The following is an 18,580-nucleotide window of genomic DNA, read 5'->3' as shown; positions in this document are numbered from 1 at the left end:
GGGACGTGACCTGCCCAAGGCCACCCGGAATCCCGGTGTCAAGCAGGGTTTGACTTGAGGACCCTCCTAACTCCACGTAGACAAACCTCTCACGTTTCTGAGCAGGAGACCAAGGCCTACGGGCAGCAGGCAGCAGCCTGGGAGAGCTAGGACAGGGACCCACAAGGCTGGCCCCTGGTCAGCGGACTTGTCACTAGGGACAGTGTGGGAAGAGCCTGACCCCTCCGCCTCGCAGTCAGGCTGACCCGGCCAGCACACAGGATGCCTCAGAGGGCAGTGTGAGCTCATGCCAGGAGGACAGGCCCCCCAGGGGCTGGAGAGGCAGAATCTGGGACTCAGAGTCAGGGACACATGTGTTCCTTGTCACCGCAATGGCAGTCTGGCTGCCCTGAGTCTCAACGCCCTGATGATGATGGTGGTGGTGATGATGATGGAGGTGGTAGTGATGATGGTGGTGATGATGGTGGTGGTGATGATGATGGTGGTAGTGGTGGTTGATGCTTATGTAGCCTGTATAGGTCAGGCTCTGTACTAGTCGTTTCACATCTTGTTTTATTGTCACACGGACCGAATACTAGCATTACACCCATTTTACCTATGACGAACCAGACAGATGGAGTAACCCACCCAGGGCCACACAGCTGGGAGAGGGGCAGAGTTGAGATTCAAACCCAGACCCTCTGGCCCTAGTGCCCGCCTTGCTGGGTACTGAAAGAATGAGATTAAACCTAAGTAACCCCTGCACAGGACTGCTCGGGTCTGGAACCATTATTAGCACCATGATTGTCATCATCATTAGGAGTCGTGCCCTAAATGCCACCAGCATCTGGAAGCTTCTATCCTTGCTCACTGATTTCAGCCCAGGGGCCTCCCCTGGATCAACCAAACTTGCTCCGGCTCCTGGGCCTTTGCACGTGCTATCTTGGCGGCTGGAAACCTCTTCCTGGGACTTGGCTCCTCTTGGTTCTTCCTCTCTCAGCACCCATGGGCGCTTCTTTCTGAGGCCTGTCCTGACATCCCACAACCAAACACCTTTCTCTCCTGCCACCTGCTTTATGTCCTCAAGGACTCACTGTGGAAACAATCCTGCTTCTCACCACTCGCTCACCACCACTCACAGCTCCCCTGGGCGGTGAGCTCTCTTTGGGACCAGGTCCAAGCAGCCCACTGGTGCGGAGGCAGATGAGTGAGGAGGCCAGAGAGGAGGGCGGACTGGGGAAGACTGAGAAACCGGCTTGTGGCAGGCTAGGAACTGTATCCCGGGTGGTGGCAGGCCAAAATTGGAGTCCTGCCTCCGACGACTCTCACTGTGTGTTCTTGGCCAGGCGCTGCCCCTCTCTGGTCTGAATTTTCATCTGTGCAGCAAGGGATCAGGCAAGATGGTCTCTGAATCCCTGTCCATGTCTGTCCAGGTTGGCTGGGAATGTCGAGACCCAGACAGACAGGACAGCCCGGTGCCATGCTGGACCCCAGGTGGGGCATCTTTGGCACTGAGTGGTAATAACATGATGGTGGCGCTAAGGGAGATTTATGCAGCCCTTTCCTGACCATAAGCTCCATGGGCTGCCACAAAAATGAAGCCATTTATCTGAAGACAAGTTCCCTTAATCTGGGGAAAGATGGTCTCAGTGGAGAAACGCCTCCCAGCCCTGCAGCCCGGGGGCTCGCTGACGGCTCCGAGTTAATGGAGAGAGAGATTAGGTTCCTCATGAGCTGCTGGGGACGGAGGCTCCTTTGCAGCCTGCAGACGTTTTGTGGTGGAATCCAGGCGCCAGGCAGAAGAACCATGGGGGGCAGGCACCCAGCTGGAGGGAGGCCCCTGGGGCCTGACCATCCACCCAGGCTCGGTCAGTCTGTTTCTGCCCAGCGAGCTGCTTGGAGGACGCTCTGGGAGGCAGGAGGAAGGGAGGTGGAACCCCAGCTCCTCCCTGCTGGCTCTGAGACTCAGGGCAAGTCATTTCACTGCTCGAGGGCCTCAGTTTCCCTCTCTGTAAAATGGGTTGCTGGTCCAATTCAGTGTGATCCTCCAAGAGACCCAGAGAGCCTGGCAAACAGTCGGCACTCAAACACAGTAGCCAGACTCCTCCCTCAGCACCACCTGCAGGAGTCCATCCACCCTGAGGAGCCACATCTTCAGCTCTTAAAAGACTTCATGGCTGTCTGGCACAGCTCCCACTTTACAGGAGAAAATGAGCCCTAAAGAGAAGTCAGTGCTGCTGGCCCCATAGGTCTATTAGAGGGTGGCTGAGGAGCCAGGGGTGGTGGCGCACGCCTGTAATCCCAGTGACTCAGGAGGCTGAGGCAGGAGGATTGCAAGTTCGAGGCCAGCCTCAGCAACTTAGACCCTAAGCAACTTAGACCCTAAGCAACTTAGTGAGACCCTGTCTCAAAAAATAAACAAGTACATACATAAAAATTTAAAGGGCTGGGGCCGTAGCTCAGTGGCTAAGCACCAGTAGCAATCACTGGTACCAAAATAAAAAGGTGTCTGAAGAACCCAGGGGCACTAGAGGCTGCTTCCAGGTAGCAGTGGGCATAGCTCGGGAGAAAAGGGGGAAGGGAAACCATTGTCGTGATTGTCCATGGGGAAAATGGCCTCCAAGCTGGGCAAGCCCTAGCATTCGCTGGACTGATTAATCCAATCCAGCAACACTCAGCCTAGAGCCCCCGGCTCAGAGAGGCACACCCTCATGTCCTCATGCGGTCTCCACCCCTCCCTTGCCCGCAGATGACCTGGTTCCACATGGACTGTCAGGACCTGGTGACCCAGCTCAGGCTGGGCAAGGCCCAGAGGGCCAGCCCTGCGGACCAGCGCCGCCTCCAACGCTACCTACAGCGACTGGCATCCGAGTTCTCGGCGGAGAGGCTCACGGCCATGGGGCTGCAGGTGGCCTCCCTGAGCCAGGCAGGCCTGGGCCAGGGCCCGTGGGAAGAGGCCCAGGCAAGGCACAAGGAGATCCAGGGCCTCCTGAAGAAGGCGCTGGTCCCCTGCCTGTGCCCAGGGGCTCCCGCTGCCTGCCTGTCACACCCAGAACTAAGAGGGACAGCTACCAAGGGCCCCGGTCTGAATGGCGAAGTCGCTTCCAAGGGGAGGGGGGACCTGCCCCTACACGCCTCTCTGGGGGTACAGCACTTGCCCAAGTCCTCCTGGCCCCCTCGGGTTACCAGAGGGAAGCAGCCTAGAAGTTCCCAGCCAGGTCCTCCACCCCAGGAGGCTGGCAGAGCTGTAGAGGCCGTCGAGGACAAAGGCCCCCACGAGCTCCCTGAGCCGGCCCCGGAGAGTTTTCTGGCCACCCTCTTCTCCTGGCAGCGGTCCCCCAGGCAGAGCCGGGTCCCCTGCCCCACTGGAGGCAGCTTTTCCTCAGAGGGGACAGACTCACAGACATCCCTGGAGGACTCACCCCAGACAAGCCCGCCGGCGTCTCTCTAGCCGGGAGCCCCCGTCAATCACCAGGCTCTCGGGGTGGCGGGGGGAGGCCCGGGGAGAGGAGGAGCGGGGAGCCCTGGTGAACCCCATCCAGTTGTGCGGTGGAGCACTGATTTCCCGCATTGCCTGTAGCGGGAAGATGAGGACGCGGTCCTGCTCCCAGCACCCAGGAAGTCCTGGTGCAAACACGTGTGCGGCACAGCGAGCCCCGGAGCCCGGTCCAGACCCAATAAAGCACCGATTGGCCCAGACTCTTGCTGTCAGCGGGAAGGCCCTGTTGGTCGAGACCCTCCCAAGGCCTCAGGGGTAGGAGCTCAAATGGCCACCTGGAGATCACGGACCCGCACACGCCTTCCCTGTGGGGAGAACCCTAGTGGCCTGTTGTCTGGGTCTCCCTGAGACAAGAACTGGGGTGTGCGAGTGATCCCAGGCACCGCTGGGGGAGAATAGGGAGGCCCACAAAGGTGTATAGTCAAGCAAATCCCCAGGGGGGCTACCAGAGTTCAGTGCTGCTGGGGACCTCTGGAAGACAGCGTGGAACACCTAACCTGCCCCAGAGCCACCTCCTAGAGGACAGGGGGTGGGTATGTGTCCCTCGACTCCCAGGCACTGGCATTGGTGGACTGCAGGCCATGCTGGCTTCATGTGCCCGCAAGGGAAGAGCTGCTTCCCACTCCATCTCCTGCTCCCCCGAGGGGCTGGGCCACCTGCTCAAATTCAAGGAACCCCCCAGAACCCGGTCCTTGCATTCCAGAGAGAACACTCGCTTCAGTCCTCTAGATAGATCTCCGTCCCACCAAGTCACAGACTCACCTTCTCCTGCTTTACGCCTCTTTCTGCACAGTCTCTCCTGCCTGGTGGCATTAGGTGCTGTGGGAGGGGGTCAGGGCGAATGGGCGTTGTGGTTGGGGGAGAGAAGGGAGCACCATCCTCACCCAGCCACCAGGTGGGGGTGTCAGGGGAAGAGGTTTATCTGATCCAAGGTAGAGCCTGTGGCAGGTGGCACAGCCTTCCCAGGGCCAGAGTAGCGCCCCCTAGTGCCTCCTCTGAGCATCACTAGGCAGAGGGTGTTCCCCTCCTCTCCGAGTCGAGTGCGTTATCAGAATGGCCTTCTGGCAGCCTAACTGGATTTTCCTGACCCCAGGAAGAGGGTGGGAGCACACATCCTCCCTCAGTGAGACTGTGGAAGTGGGGAGAGGTAGCCTGGAGCAGGGGGGCTCTCAGCAAAGAGAATCACACACAGAAGGCCCCAGGTGGCTTCAGGAATCTTCTATTAGACTCAAGATTCTCCAGGTGTGGTCTGGAGCCTGCCTGCTTCAGAACTGTGAGTGGAGGTGATCAAAAGGCGGTTTCCTAGGAGATACCGCCCCCAGCAACTAAAATGAGACTCTCAGGGCCAGGGGTGGCTGGAGTGGTGGCTGCAGTCTGCCCCTCTGACTCCCGGGTCACTCAGTGAGGCGTGGAGGAGCTTAGACTGTGCTGTGCTGCTATCAGAGAGGACCGCGGGACGGAGATTCATAAACAATAGAAGTTTATTTGCTATCGTTCTGGAGACTGCGAGGTCCAAGACGGAGGGGCCCCCTCCATGGCAGAGGATGTCACCCAGTGAGAGCATACCAGCGTAAGGGAAGGGGCTGAACTCACCCCTCTGCTGTAAGGAGGCCACTTGGACCCTAATCCCTCCAGGAGGACAGAGCCCTTGTAATCTGGTCACTTCTTAAAAGTCCCTCCTCTCAACCTGGTTGTACTGGGGAGGGGGCTGGAACACACAAATGCTAGGGTATTCAGTTAAACTGTAGCGGGGGGGCTGGGGGGGGGCACTCAGGCCCAGCCCCCACCCCCAGCCAGCTCTGATTCTTGCATCCCATTCCCTCACGTTGCATCCAGAACGGCCCGAGGATGCATGAGGCATTCGATTAGCCCATCCATGCCTGATGCCTCAGAGGGGGAGTCCAAGATGCTTAAAACACCGTTGCCATAGCAACAGCATCCAGCCAGCAGGGACCACGGGCAGGGAGCAAGGGAACCTGGGGTGCAGGGATGGAAACTGACTTCTGAGAGACCGCAGCTGCTGCTAGAGCTGAGGAGGGCTACAGGGGTCCTCAAGTTCACCTTGTTCATCCCCCGCCCCATCTCCAAAAAGAACTATCCCCCCAAAACCTTTCTACTCACAGCAGTTCCTGGGGGAGAATGGGATGCAGAAATGAAATGTGAATGAGTAACAATGTTTTAAAATAATGAATAATAATAATACTAGCCCTAGCTTTATGCTAAGCTCTTTAAAAAGATTTCCAGGGCTTGTGGAATGTTTTGCAACAGTTCTGTGAAGCTGGTACTCATTTCACCATTTCCTGAGGGGGAAACTGAGATTCAGAGTGGCTTGGAGGTGTCTTGCCCATGTCACAGGGAGGGACAGAGCTGAAGACACTGAAGCCCTGGACCACCCCCAGGCTGATTGCTGGGTCTCAGTGGTCATGGATTTGCCTCCTCTGCCATCCTACCATGCCTAGCCAATGCCCCATTCCCAGGAGCCCTGGGAGGGCTGGGCTTAGTCCTCCGGGCAGCACTTGCGTCCAGGCCTTCTGTTGCACATGAGGCAGTGTTGCACAGTGTTAGTGACAGAGCTCTGGACTGGCCAATTTCTCACTGAGGCTCTACCACTCACATGCTGTGTGTCCTTGGTCAGGTGGTGAGAGTGACCCTTAACCATCTGAGACTTAGATCATGGCGGGGACTGACCACCAGGGAAAGGGAGCAACCTCCTAGGGCCACCAGCAACAGGGTAGAAGTGGCCCTGAGATCCCTGGCTCCCAGGATGCCCCCTGCCTGTCAACCCCTCAGACTTGATCAAGGGTTTCCATCCCAAGACACTCTCTGAGCCTTGGCTTCCTCGGCTGTAAAATGAGCATAATAAGGCCTCGGAGACTTGATCAAGTTAGCACCCAGAACTCCCTTAGAAAGATGCCCAGATACAGCCCCTGCTCATTGGAGGGTGTTAGTGTTCCCCTTTGGCACCAGCCCCACAGCCTCTGCTTGCATTACCTGGAAACTCAAGGAGGAAGTCTCTCCCGAGGCCCCACTAAAGGCCTCTACTGATTCCCAGGGAGTGTTTCCCTCCTTGAATCACGTGAGTTCATTTCCTGAGTCCCCAGTGTCTCTCCAAGGTCAAAGGGGCCTAATTTATCAGCTTTGGTTCAAACCTTCTCACTGGGGGACACAGTAGACAGGGTCCCCACCCATGGGAAATTCCCCCAGGATTGACCAGGCAGCTCTGAGTCAGCAGAACCTCGGCTCCCGAGAGGCTGCTTTGCAGAAACGGAGGCCACAGTGTCCTCCCAGGGGACTTTACAGCAAAGTTCGCAGCCCGTCTGATGGGAAGAGGAGGGACCCCAAGTCTGCTGGAGACATGCCTGAAATGCCCTGGGATGGGAAGCCTTTATCAAGTCTGGGGGGTCGGCAAGCAGCGGGAAGCCTGGGAGCCAGGGATCTCAGGGCCACTTCTACCCTCCAGGCCCCAGGAGGCTGCTGCCTGTCCCTGGTGGTCAGTCCCCGCCATGGTCTGAGTCTCAGATGGCTAGGGGTCACTCTCATCTTGGGAACAGAGAGCCCTCCCTTGAACCCAGGCTTAACAGCCTCAGAGGAGATGGCGGTCCTTGGTTTTCCTCTTCTGTCTGATGGGTTTGTGAAGCTGCTGGGTCAGGGTGGTAAGATCTGGACCCCTGAGCCCCACCCCAGGCCACTTTCCTTTCCAGGGGAGGGGGTGGCCTTGTGAAGGAGCAAAGGCTTGAAAGTCTGCTGGGCCGTGACGTGGGACAGAGGTGGGATGAACCAGACAGAAGTCTAGGCACTCTACAGTTTATGAAGTACCTTTCTACCCATCTGTTCCCTCATTTGATGTTTCCCTCCACTCCGAGGGGCGTGGAGTCCTTCTCTGGGTCATTCCCACTTTACAGCTGAGAAGACTAGAGCCTGGAGGGAGGTGTGACTGGCCGGAGGTCACACGGGCAGGAAAGGGGCTGCGAGGGGGAACCTGAGGCCCACACCTCTTTCTGATCAGCGCTGAGCTCTCCTCTGAGCTAGGCCCCCACCCCCCTTGCCCGCGAGTTACCCGCTGTAGACCCAGGCGGGACAGCTGGCTGGGGTCAAGGCACAGTCTGCCCTCGTTAAACAGAGCTGCTCTGTTCTCCAGGGGCTGTGAACTGGCTTCCAGCCCAGGACAAACACGTCTGGCCCCAAACCCCACCCTCTCCCAGATGAAAAATAGCTCTGGGAGGCTGGAGTCCAAGAACCCCTTCAGAGTACGTGTCTGACTGGGGTCCCATCCCTGCCACATGGGGCTTGGTAGAGGACTCTTGGTAGGTGAACTTTCTCAGGCCTCACTTGCCCCATCTAGGAAATGGGCGTGTGATATCGTGATAGAGTAAGAAGTTTATATTTGGTCTCTGTCCCGGGTTCCTGCCTGGCTCAGGGCTCCTAAAACCCTTGACATCCTCAGAGTGAGATGGGTTTCTTTATGCTAATGAGATGGTTGGTGGCTGGGGACCCCTAGACAGCTTCAGGATAGGGGCAGATAGACTGAGGCATGATTAGAGGGTGGGAACTTTCAGCCCCAAGCCCCCAGTCCCAGGGGCAGGGTCTGACAGTTGAGCTGATCATCGATGGTCAGTGACAGATCAAGCAGGACCCGGCTTCCTTGGGGAGCTTCTGATGGCCGACCCTGTGGAGATGCTGGCAGGCGGGGCTCCCGGAGAGGGCCTGGGAGCCCTGCGTCCTCCACACACACCTTGCCCTACTCGTCTCTCCCATCTGCCTGTTAGCCCGTATCCTTTGCAGTATCCCCAATAGTAGCCCAGTACCTGTTAGCATTTCCCTGAGTTCTCTGAACTGTCCTAGCAAATAATTGAATCCAAGGAGGAGGAGGAGGTGGGAACCCTGATTTGCAGCCGGTTGGTCAGAAACACAGGTCACCACCCAGGGCTCGTGACTGGCTCCTGAGCGGGAGCAGTCTTACAGGATGAAGCCCTCGACCTGTGGACGTCACTCTAACCCCAGGTGGACAGGGTCCAGCTGACACTCTGTTGGCGTCCACTGGAGAGGGGCTTGGTATGTGGGAGCACCTGTGTTTCAGACACAGGAGTATTCTGGGCTGGGTGGCTATGGAAGAGGGCAGGGAAAATGGTTTGTTTTTATTTCCTCAGCGGGTGGGTTGACCAGCCCAAGGCGTCAATCTGGCGATGTTGTGCCCAGGGATCTCCCCATCCACCTTCCCAGCCTACCTCCCTCTCTGTGCCTTGAGCATCCAGCCAGGTACCCGGGATAGAAAACCCACAGCCTGTCCTTGAACCTCCCCATCGCCCAAGTTCACTATGAAAATACAAGGGAAAAATTACCATGAAAAGAGCCTTTCAAAATGGAGCCAGGGCGGCCAAGGAGAAAGAACGTTCCAGCCACAGGCAAGGGTGTGAGCTCTGGTTCTTCTGACCGCAGGCCACTGGACAGCTAATTACCCTGTGCCCAGAGACCCCGGGTGTCATCAGGAGGCTATGGGGCTCATGTTTTATGGAAAATTTTTTTTCTGAATATACATTCCTTTCTTTATCTTTTATCAGTCACGTGGCCCCTGCACCTGTTCTCGCCTGCAACAGATGCTTCCCCACAAAGAATGGTTATTACTTTAAATAAATCACACACAAGCTCCCACCTCCTTTAGAATACCGATTGGGAGATAGCTAAGCTTCTGTCTCCCAAATTGCAACTCCCAACATCCACCCTCCCAACCTACCTCCCTCCCTGTGCCTTGAGCATCCAGCCGGGTACCCAGGATAGAAAAGTTTTGGCTTTTGCGTTTTCTGACTCTGAAAGGATCAACACCACGTCCACGTCTCTCTGATCTTCTGCTGCACCCCCTCCATCTTCCCCGTCCTCATTGCAGCCTGCATCCAGTCTCCCCAGACAGCTCTACTGTATCCTTGATGGTCTTCCAGGAGCCACAAGCAGCCCCCTCCATCCCTTCCCCACACAGAAACCACAGGGGTCTGTTCACACTGCCCAAGAGCATCCCCTAGCCCTCCACATTAAAAAAAAAAAAAAGCCCACTGTGTGCCTCAAAGCCCGTCTGTGGGGCCCTGCCCAGGGTTGGCCCCATCCCAGTCTGGAGCTTCCTGACTCCCAGCAGCACTGGCCTCCCTTTAGCTCCTCCGCCACCCCAAGGTCTTTCTGAGGACAAGTCCCTCAAAGCAGAACTGGAGATGGGGTGGAGGTGTGGGTGATTGTTGAAGAGATGAATGCCAGGGGAGCCAGGAGGGGACACGTGGGGCCTCCGAGGGCTAATTCACAGCTCCGAGTTACACTTCAGGCTGTCTGCAAAATTGTGTGGCACAAAGTGAGAGTCCAGGAGCCTGAGAGCAGTCTTCCAAAAATAGTTGCTGATCTGAGCCTATTGGAGATGTTATTCTGTATTAAGAATACATAAAAAGGTATCGAGGCTAAACCAGAGTAATCTTTAAATCCCAGAGGATTTGAATAAATATTTCTCCAAAGAAGATACACAAATAGCCAATCAGCCTGGGAAAAGTTGCTTACCGTCATTAGTCCTCGAGGAAATGCAAATCAAAGCCTGTCATCCCAGCTACATAGGAGGCTGAAGAAGGAGGGTCACAAGTTCAAGGTCAACCTGGACAACTTAGTTAGCATATCCTCAAAATAAAAATAAAAAGGCTCAGGGATGTAACTCCCAGTGGTAGAGCGCTTGTCTAGCATGCGCAAGGCCCCAGGTTCAATCCCCAGCAACACACACACACAAATAAATAGAAGAAAACAAAACAAAAATCTACAATGAGATAGTATTGCAGCCACTGAGATGGCTACAACTGAAAAGTTAAATAATAACAAGCCCCTGGTGAGGATGTGGAAGACCTGAAACCCTCACACACTGCTGGTGGGACTGCAAGATGGCAAAGCCACTTGGGGAAATAATTTGGCAGTTTTTCAAAGGGTGATACATCAAGTTACCATGTGACCCAGCAATTCTACTCATGGGTGTACACCCAGGAGAATTGAAAATAGATGTCCACCTAAAAATTTCTACATGCATATTTACAGAAGAATTATTCATAATTGTCAAAAGTTGGAAGCAGGTGAGAGGTGGTATCTCACTGGGATTTTGATTTGCATTTCCTTAACAATTAGTGATGTTGAACATTGTGTCGTGTATTTGTTGGCCAGTTCTATACCTTCTTTAGAACATTGTCTGCTTGAGTTCTTTGTCTATTTTTTAATCAAGATATTTTATTTTAGCCCAGCACAGTGGTGCATGCCTATAATCCCAGTAGCTTGGGAGGCTGAGGCAGGAAAATCACAAGCTCAAAGCCAGCCTCAGCAAAAGCGAGACACCAAGCAACTCAGTGAGATCCTACAAAATAGGGCTGGGGATGTGCATCAGTGGTCGAGTGCCCCTGAGTTTAATCCCTGGTACCTCCCCCTGTTTGTGGGGCAGGTCGCTCAGAAAACACACCAAGTCCCAGTTTTGTCCAAATTGAAGAGTCTTTATTTAGCTGGCCGCCAACTGCTCCCCACAGGACCCATAACTGTCTCTGCAAGGAACAGCTCCAAGCCTGAGCATTTTAGGATATTTAAAGGCAAAAACCACATCCGAATTGACGCAGCCGCAAGCAAGCAGGTACAGAAGCAGTTAGCGAGACAATGCAATGGGTACGTTGGTATTTCCCACGGGACTCTCCAGGTTGGCAGGGCAGCAAGCAAGCAGAAGGGAAGGGGGTCAAAATGACCCTAGTTCACTATAAAAGAATGGCTACTAATGTCTAGACAATCAATCTCTGACAAGGCACATTGCCCAAGAAAAATGGAAACCAAAGAGAACAATTTTACATTGTATAAGAATTGTTGTGGCTCAGTGGTAGATGGTTTGCCTCGAATGTGTGAGGCACTGGGTTCTATTCTCAGCACCACATATAAATAAAAAATAAAGGTCCTTCAGCAACTAAAATGAATAAATAAATAAAAATTTTAAAAAATACAGAATTGCTGTTTTGTGTTGCCAAGTATACTATTCTAGGTAACTATTAATGGGTACAGAGGTGGGGCTTTCCCACGGGAGAAGCATTTCTTACATGATATGGAATCTCAGGGTAAAATGGAGTCTGTTTGGTCATTGTCCATATAGCCTGGACATTTGATTTTATGTTGTTAAAAAAAGATATTTGATTTTATGTTGTTGATTTGTAGGAGTTCTGCATAATTCAGATATTAAATCCTTACCAGATATATGATTTGCACATATTTTCTTCCATTCTGTGTACTACTGTTTTGTTTGGTTATAGTACCTTTTGATGTGCAAACATTTTAAATTTTGATGAAATCTAGTTAATCCGTTTTTTTTTCTTTTGTATCCTGTGCTTTTTTGTTACACCCAAGTATTTTTTTTAAAACCAAATCCAATGTCATGAAGCTCTTTGCCTGTTTTTCTAAGAGTTTTAGCTCTTATGTCTCAGTCTTCCATACAATTTAAGTTAATTTTTGTACATGATATAAGGTAAAGGTAAAAATGTTACTTTTAAAGTGTAAAAATAAGCATTTATGAAAATAACATGGAAAAGGAAAGTCATTGGAAGAACCTCAATGTCAATCAGCTAATGTACGATTATCAAAAATGTGATACATCTGTTGAGAGCCACAGCCAAAGGGGCCCCAGCAAACTTCCAGCTGCCAGCAAACTTCCAGCTGCTGGCTGATGATTGGCTCACAGCGGCCCCAGCAACATCTAGCTGATTGGCTCCTCGGCCCCAGCAACATCTAGCTGATTGGCTCCTCTGCGGTGATGCTCATTGGGCTGTTTCCCTGCCCTTTCAGACCACGGAGCTGCTCACTGGGGGACTTTTTTGGCTCCGCCCACGTGACCCAGCCAATCGGCCTCAAGAGCAGGAGGATTGTGGGAGGTGGGGAGAAGCTTGTGTGGGAGAGAGAGGCTTGTGGAAAGCCGGTGGTGGCAGTTGAGGCTCTGTGGGTTTTTCCTGAGAGGCTGTTTTGTTTGGCGTGTGTGGTTCTAAAAATAAAGTTAGTTTCTTTTGACAAGTGGCTCCTGATTGTGCCCAGCCAGACTGCGGCATTTGGTGGCTCGCACGGGGAGCGACTGAGGGTAAGTGAAACTGCTCGCCCCTGAGGGCAGGGCGAGAGGATGGGTAGCCATTTTAAGATTCCTCTTTTATTATGCTTCACTTTTGTTTTAAGTTGCCTGTCCCTGGAGATGAGTGAGACGGAAGAAAAACCGCTCACATCTGAGGAAAAACTATTTACGTCTGAGGAACAGATAGGGAGAAAGGACGGATGCACATGTCAGGAGGATAGAAAGGCTATAATGACTTTTTGTTGTTCCCTTTTTATTTCATTCTGTCTCGGTTTTGTTTGGCGTCATCTTGTTGGGTTGTATTATAGTAGAAATACGGGATCAGAAATTAGTAAAAAACAAACTGAAAGAGTGTTAAGTAAATTGTTAGAGGAAGGAGGCATCTCAGTAAAATCAAGAACAATCAGGGCATACGTTGATACAATACAAAAATGTAGCCCATGGCTTTTTAAGGAGGAGTTGTTAAATATATCACAATGGAACCATCATGGTGAAGATTTAAAAAGAATAGAAAAGAAAAGCCCAGGGACTCTGCCAGATGGCACATTGCCATTGTGGACGTTCATATCTTGTTTGCTTAGTCCAAAGCCTTCAGTTCAGACAATGGTAGAGGAAGGAGAAGACATAATGATTCAAGTAAAAGAGAAGGTCTCTCAAGTTAGTCAGACAGAGGAAAAGATTCAAGTAAAAGAGAAGGCCTCTCAAGCTAGTCAGACAGAGAAAGAAAGTGTAAAACAGAAAAAGCCATCAGGGGGAAAGTTACAACAGGAGACTGCTACTAACACCTTTCTATCACCAGAGGGCGTAAGTGTCCAACCAACAGCGCCACCTCCATATGCTGGGAGGCCCCCAACCCCCGCAGTTGATAGTTGGGATCCTGAGACAAGATCTCAAATATTAACATGCCCTGTATTTGAGGCAGGAGGGCAGCGATTTTACCAAGTTTTAAATTTCAAAACAGTGAAGCAGCTAAAAGAGGCTGTAACAACCTATGGTCCTCAAGCACCCTTCACTGTAAGCATGGTCAAATCCATTAACAACTTGAACATGACACCAGCAGATTGGGCTAATATGTGTAAAGCTGTGCTAAATGGAGGACAATACCTGTTATGGAAGGTTGCCAATGAGGAATTTTGCAAGGAGACGGCTAGGCGAAATGCAGCAGCTGGTTATCCTCAGAGAAATCTAGATTTGTTGTTAGGAAAGGGACCTTATGAGGATCAGCAGCAACAAATTGCATATGATCCTGGCGTATACGCACAAATTGCTGCAGATGCAATTAAGGCATGGAAGACTTTACAAGGACATGGAGGTTTACAAGGTCAATTATCTAAGGTAATACAAGGAGCTAATGAACCTTATGCTGAATTTGTAGATAGGCTTATTCAAACAGCTACCAGAGTTTTTGGGAATACAGAACAAGCAATGCCATTACTAAAACACTTGGCTTATGAGCAAGCGAATCGTTGGTGCAGAGATATCATTAGACCATGGAAACATGAAGATTTAAACACATATATTAAATTATGTAGAGACATTAATGAACAAGAGCAAGTCGTGGCAGCTGCAGTAAAACAGGCTTTAGATGCCAGAGACATTAATGAACAAGGGCAAATTGTGGCAGCTGCAGTAAAACAGGCTTTAGATGCCAGGCCAAGAACATGCTACAATTGTGAACAAACAGGACATTTTAAAAGGAATTGCCCCATTGGAGGAGGGTTTAACAAAACTAGGTATCAAAGGAGTAGAATACCAGGTATTTGCCCACGATGCCATAGAGGGAGACATTGGGCTAATGAATGCCGTTCTCAAACCACCATAGAGGGTACTCCATTATCAAAAAACGAACAAGGACCAGGTGTTTATCCACGATATCGTGGAGAAAGGCATCGGGCTCCTTTGCCAAAAAATGGACAGGGGGGCCCAATGCTCCGGGGCCCAAAACCACAAATATACGGAGCACTGGAGGAACCCAGCAACCCCATCAGTGTAGTGCCCAGGACACATTGTCCATCAGATCCCTCATCAGACAAACCAGAGGGAGCGCAGGGTTGGACATCTGCGCCTCCGCCAGAGCAGTACTAACTCCAGAGATGGGAGTTCAAATCATTCCCACAGGGGTGAAAGGACCTCTTCCCAAAGGAACAGTAGGCTTATTATTGGGACACAGCTCTTCTACTCTAAAAGGACTTATGATAAGTCCTGGGGTAATTGATCCCGATTATGAAGGTGAAATAAAAATTATAGCCAGTTCTCCAAAGGGTATATCAGTAATTTCACCAGGAGATAGAATAGCACAGTTACTAATAATACCCAGCCTACATGATAAATTTTCCAGTCGTACTGTAGAAAGAGGTTCCAAGGGATTAGGCTCCACAGGTGTAGATTGGGCTATGCTTTCTTTAAATTTAGATTCTCGCCCCATGCTAAAACTAAATATTCAAGGACATGAATTTAATGGGCTACTGGATACAGGTGCAGACCTTAGCATCATCTCTCGTCAAGAATGGCCAAAACATTGGCCATTACAACAAGCCACTCAAACACTTCGAGGCCTAGGAGTGGCGACTAATCCCCATAGAAGTGCAATGGTATTAGATTGGAAGGATCCTGAAGGATGTGAAGGAACTATACAGCCATATGTATTGGATCATCTTCCTATAAATTTATGGGGACGAGATGTCCTAGATCAATTAGGTTTGACATTCACAAATAACATCAACCAAAATGCACCCACTATTATGACTAGACAAGGTTTTAGGAAAGGAAAAAGATTAGAAAAACAAGAACAAGGTATAGCAGCACCAATACAAATAGATCAAGGCACAGACAGACATGGGTTGGATTTTCAGAAAGGGCCACTGAGACAATAAAAATTACTTGGAAATCAGAAAGACCAGTATGGGTTCCTCAGTGGCCCCTGACTAAAGAAAAGATACAAGCAGCCCATGACCTGGTCAAACAACAATTAGCAGAAGGACATATACAACCTTCTGTATCTCCCCATAATACTCCCATTTTTGTCATCAAAAAGAAATCTGGTAAATGGAGATTATTGCAAGATTTAAGAGCCATTAATAATGAGATGGTTATTATGGGACCTGCTCAATCAGGGATTCCTCAGTTGTCTGCTTTGCCAAAAACCTGGTATGTTTTAGTTATAGATATTAAAGATTGTTTTTTTTCAATTCCAATTCATCCTGAGGATAGTCCACGTTTTGCATTTACTATCCCTGCACTGAATCATGAAGGTCCTGATCAGAGATATGAATGGAAAGTACTCCCTCAAGGGATGGCTAACAGCCCAACTATGTGTCAAATTTATGTTAACAAAGTAATCCAGCCACTTAGAAATCAAAATCCTGAACTACAAATATTTCACTATATGGATGATGTATTATTAGCACACAAAGATAAAAACACATTGCTAGAATGTTATGCCACACTTACAAACTTATTAAAAAATTATAATCTAGAGATAGCAATAGATAAAGTACAATTAAATTTTCCAATTAATTATTTAGGAGTTCTATTATCCTCAACCATGGTCCGTCCACCAAAAATTCAAATACGAGTAGATCAACTCAAATCACTTAATGACTTTCAAAAGTTATTAGGAGACATAAATTGGATAAGGCCTTATTTAGGTATACCAACAGGAGAGTTGGGACCTTTATTTGATATCCTAAAAGGTCCATCAGATCCAAATTCACCCCGAATGTTAACGCCTGAAGCAAGAAAGGCATTAAAAATCATTGAAACATATATGGAAAATATGCATTTGGATAGAATTGATATAAGTTTGCCTTTATTATTTATTGTACTACCAACAAAAAATATTCCTACAGGAGTATTTTGGCAAGAAGGTCCATTATTATGGATACATTTATCTTATTCTCCTAACACTATTCTTACTAGGTATCCTGAGGCTGTAGGACAATTAATACTCAAAGGAATAAAAGCAGCAAAGGGAGTGTTTGGAATTTCTCCCAATAAAATTATTACTCCATATACTATGAATCAAATTGATGAGTTAGCTAATGAGTTAAATACTTGGGCAATAATCATGTGCAAATCTAATGTTTCATTTGATAACCACTTACCATCTAATCCTTTATTGTCTTTTTGGTCATTGCATCCTGTAATTTTTCCAAAAATGACAAGAAAAACACCTATCATGAATGCTCCAAATATATTCACTGATGGGTCAAATAATGGTACAGCAGCAGTAGTTACCCCTGATCAAACTTTTACATTTTTAGTACCCAAACAATCAGCTCAAAAGGTAGAGCTTAATGCAGTTTTACAAGCTTTTGTGATGTTTAAAGATTCTGTATTTAATTTATTTTCTGATAGTCAGTATGTAGTTAATGCTATAGTATCTCTTGAAGATGCTGGTAGGATTTCCCCTTCTTCTACTGTTTTCTCTTTGCTTTCCACTATACAAAGTCTAATCTGGGACAGAAAAGATCCATTCTTTATAGGACATATCAGGGCACATACAGGATTGCCTGGAGCCCTTAGTTTGGGCAATGATTTAGCAGATAAAACTACACATGACATACATATTTTCTCTACACTAGAAGAAGCTATAAATTTTCATAAAAAGTTCCATGTCAATGCTAATACTTTACAAAAGCATTTTAAAATAACTAAGGAACAAGCTAGACAAATAATAAAACAATGTCAAAATTGTGTGACCTTTTTACCACAAGTTAATCTTGGAGTCAATCCTAGAGGATTGATACCTAACCATATTTGGCAGATGGACGTCACACACTTGCCAGAATTTGGAAAATTAAAATATTTGCATGTTACAGTTGATACTTCTTCTGGATTTTTGATGGGCTCCCTTCATGCCGGAGAAAAAACTAAAGATGTTATAGCTCATTGCTTACAAAATTTTGCCACTGTGGGTGTTCCAAAACAGTTGAAAACAGATAATGCCCCTGGTTATACTTCTACCTCTTTTAAACAATTTTGCTCAACATTTGGCATTACTCATATAACAGGAATCCCATACAATCCACAGGGACAAGGCATAGTTGAAAGAGCTCATCAAACTATTAAAATGTACTTATTAAAGCAAAAAGAAGGAATTGGGAAGGGGTATATATTCCCCAAAGATAAACTTAAAATAACCCTTTTTACTCTAAACTTTTTAAATTTGGATTCATCAGGACTTAGTGCTGTGGAAAGGCATATGTGTCCAAAAAATGTACATAAGCCCAAGGTACTTTGGAAGGATATTCTAACAGGACAATGGAAAGGTCCTGACCCAGTAATTGTCTGGAGTCGGGGGTCTGTTTGTGTGTTTCCACAGGGAGAACAGCAGCCGATTTGGATTCCAGAGAGATTAACCAAGGTCCTGACCCAGTGATTGTCTGGAGTCGGGGGTCTGTTTATGTGTTTCCACAGGGAGAACAGCAGCCGATTTGGATTCCAGAAAGATTAACTAAAGCGATTTCTACAGACCAAAAAGAAGATGATTTGGCTCAAATCCATAACAACTGATATCCAAAACTCCAGTTTGGCTATTCTTACATCTGCAACAGAACCAGGATGCTTTTTTCAATATCTATTTTATTATTGCCCTTTGCCATATCATGAAGTTCTATTTTGTTTTTTGAGCTCATACAGACCTAGGTTAATGTTTTGCTGATCAGTTCTATTTTTTGACTATAGAGTTTTTAAACATTGCAATGGAGATTTCACCTGTAAAAAGTTATAAGGCCTTTACTATAATGTTATGTGTTGTATGTATTATATTATGTGTGCACACTTGTGTTTTGTGTTATATGTTTGAATGTACGTATGTCCATATATCATATATGATGAGCGCTCATGATAAAATGGATCCAAATATTTTTTTTCACGTGATTTATATGGTTTAATTTAAATTGGGTAAACAACTGTTGAGGATTGTTTTAATATGTAAACAAAAAAGAAGGTTAACAGATCTGTTTGTTTACTTTCCCCTTTCCTTTTCATTATATTTAATAATTCTCTTA

The 18,580-nt window shown here is 48.7% G+C and overlaps 1 protein-coding gene across 2 annotated transcripts in view; it reads left to right on the top strand.

Moving 5' to 3' along the window:
- The window catches only part of Kiaa1755 (KIAA1755 ortholog), a 36,475-nt gene extending 32,797 nt beyond the window's left edge, over positions 1 to 3,678 (top strand). For both annotated transcript variants that reach the window (XM_046433671.2, XM_046433670.2), the window contains exon 14: positions 2,729 to 3,678. In XM_046433671.2, the coding sequence (XP_046289627.1) occupies positions 2,729 to 3,430 (702 nt within the window). In that variant the 3' untranslated portion in view covers positions 3,431 to 3,678. The remainder of the gene's footprint in view (positions 1 to 2,728) is intronic.
- The last annotated feature ends 14,902 nt before the right edge of the window (positions 3,679 to 18,580 follow it).

Source organism: Marmota monax, unplaced genomic scaffold, assembly GCF_021218885.2.
Source record: "Marmota monax isolate L192 unplaced genomic scaffold, Marmota_monax_Labrador192_F-V1.1 WCK01_AAM20220418_F8-fsc00014, whole genome shotgun sequence".
Lineage (NCBI taxonomy): Eukaryota > Metazoa > Chordata > Mammalia > Rodentia > Sciuridae > Marmota > Marmota monax.
The sequence above is the reverse complement of the archived record's forward strand: the minus strand, read 5'-3'. Positions and strand labels throughout refer to the sequence as shown.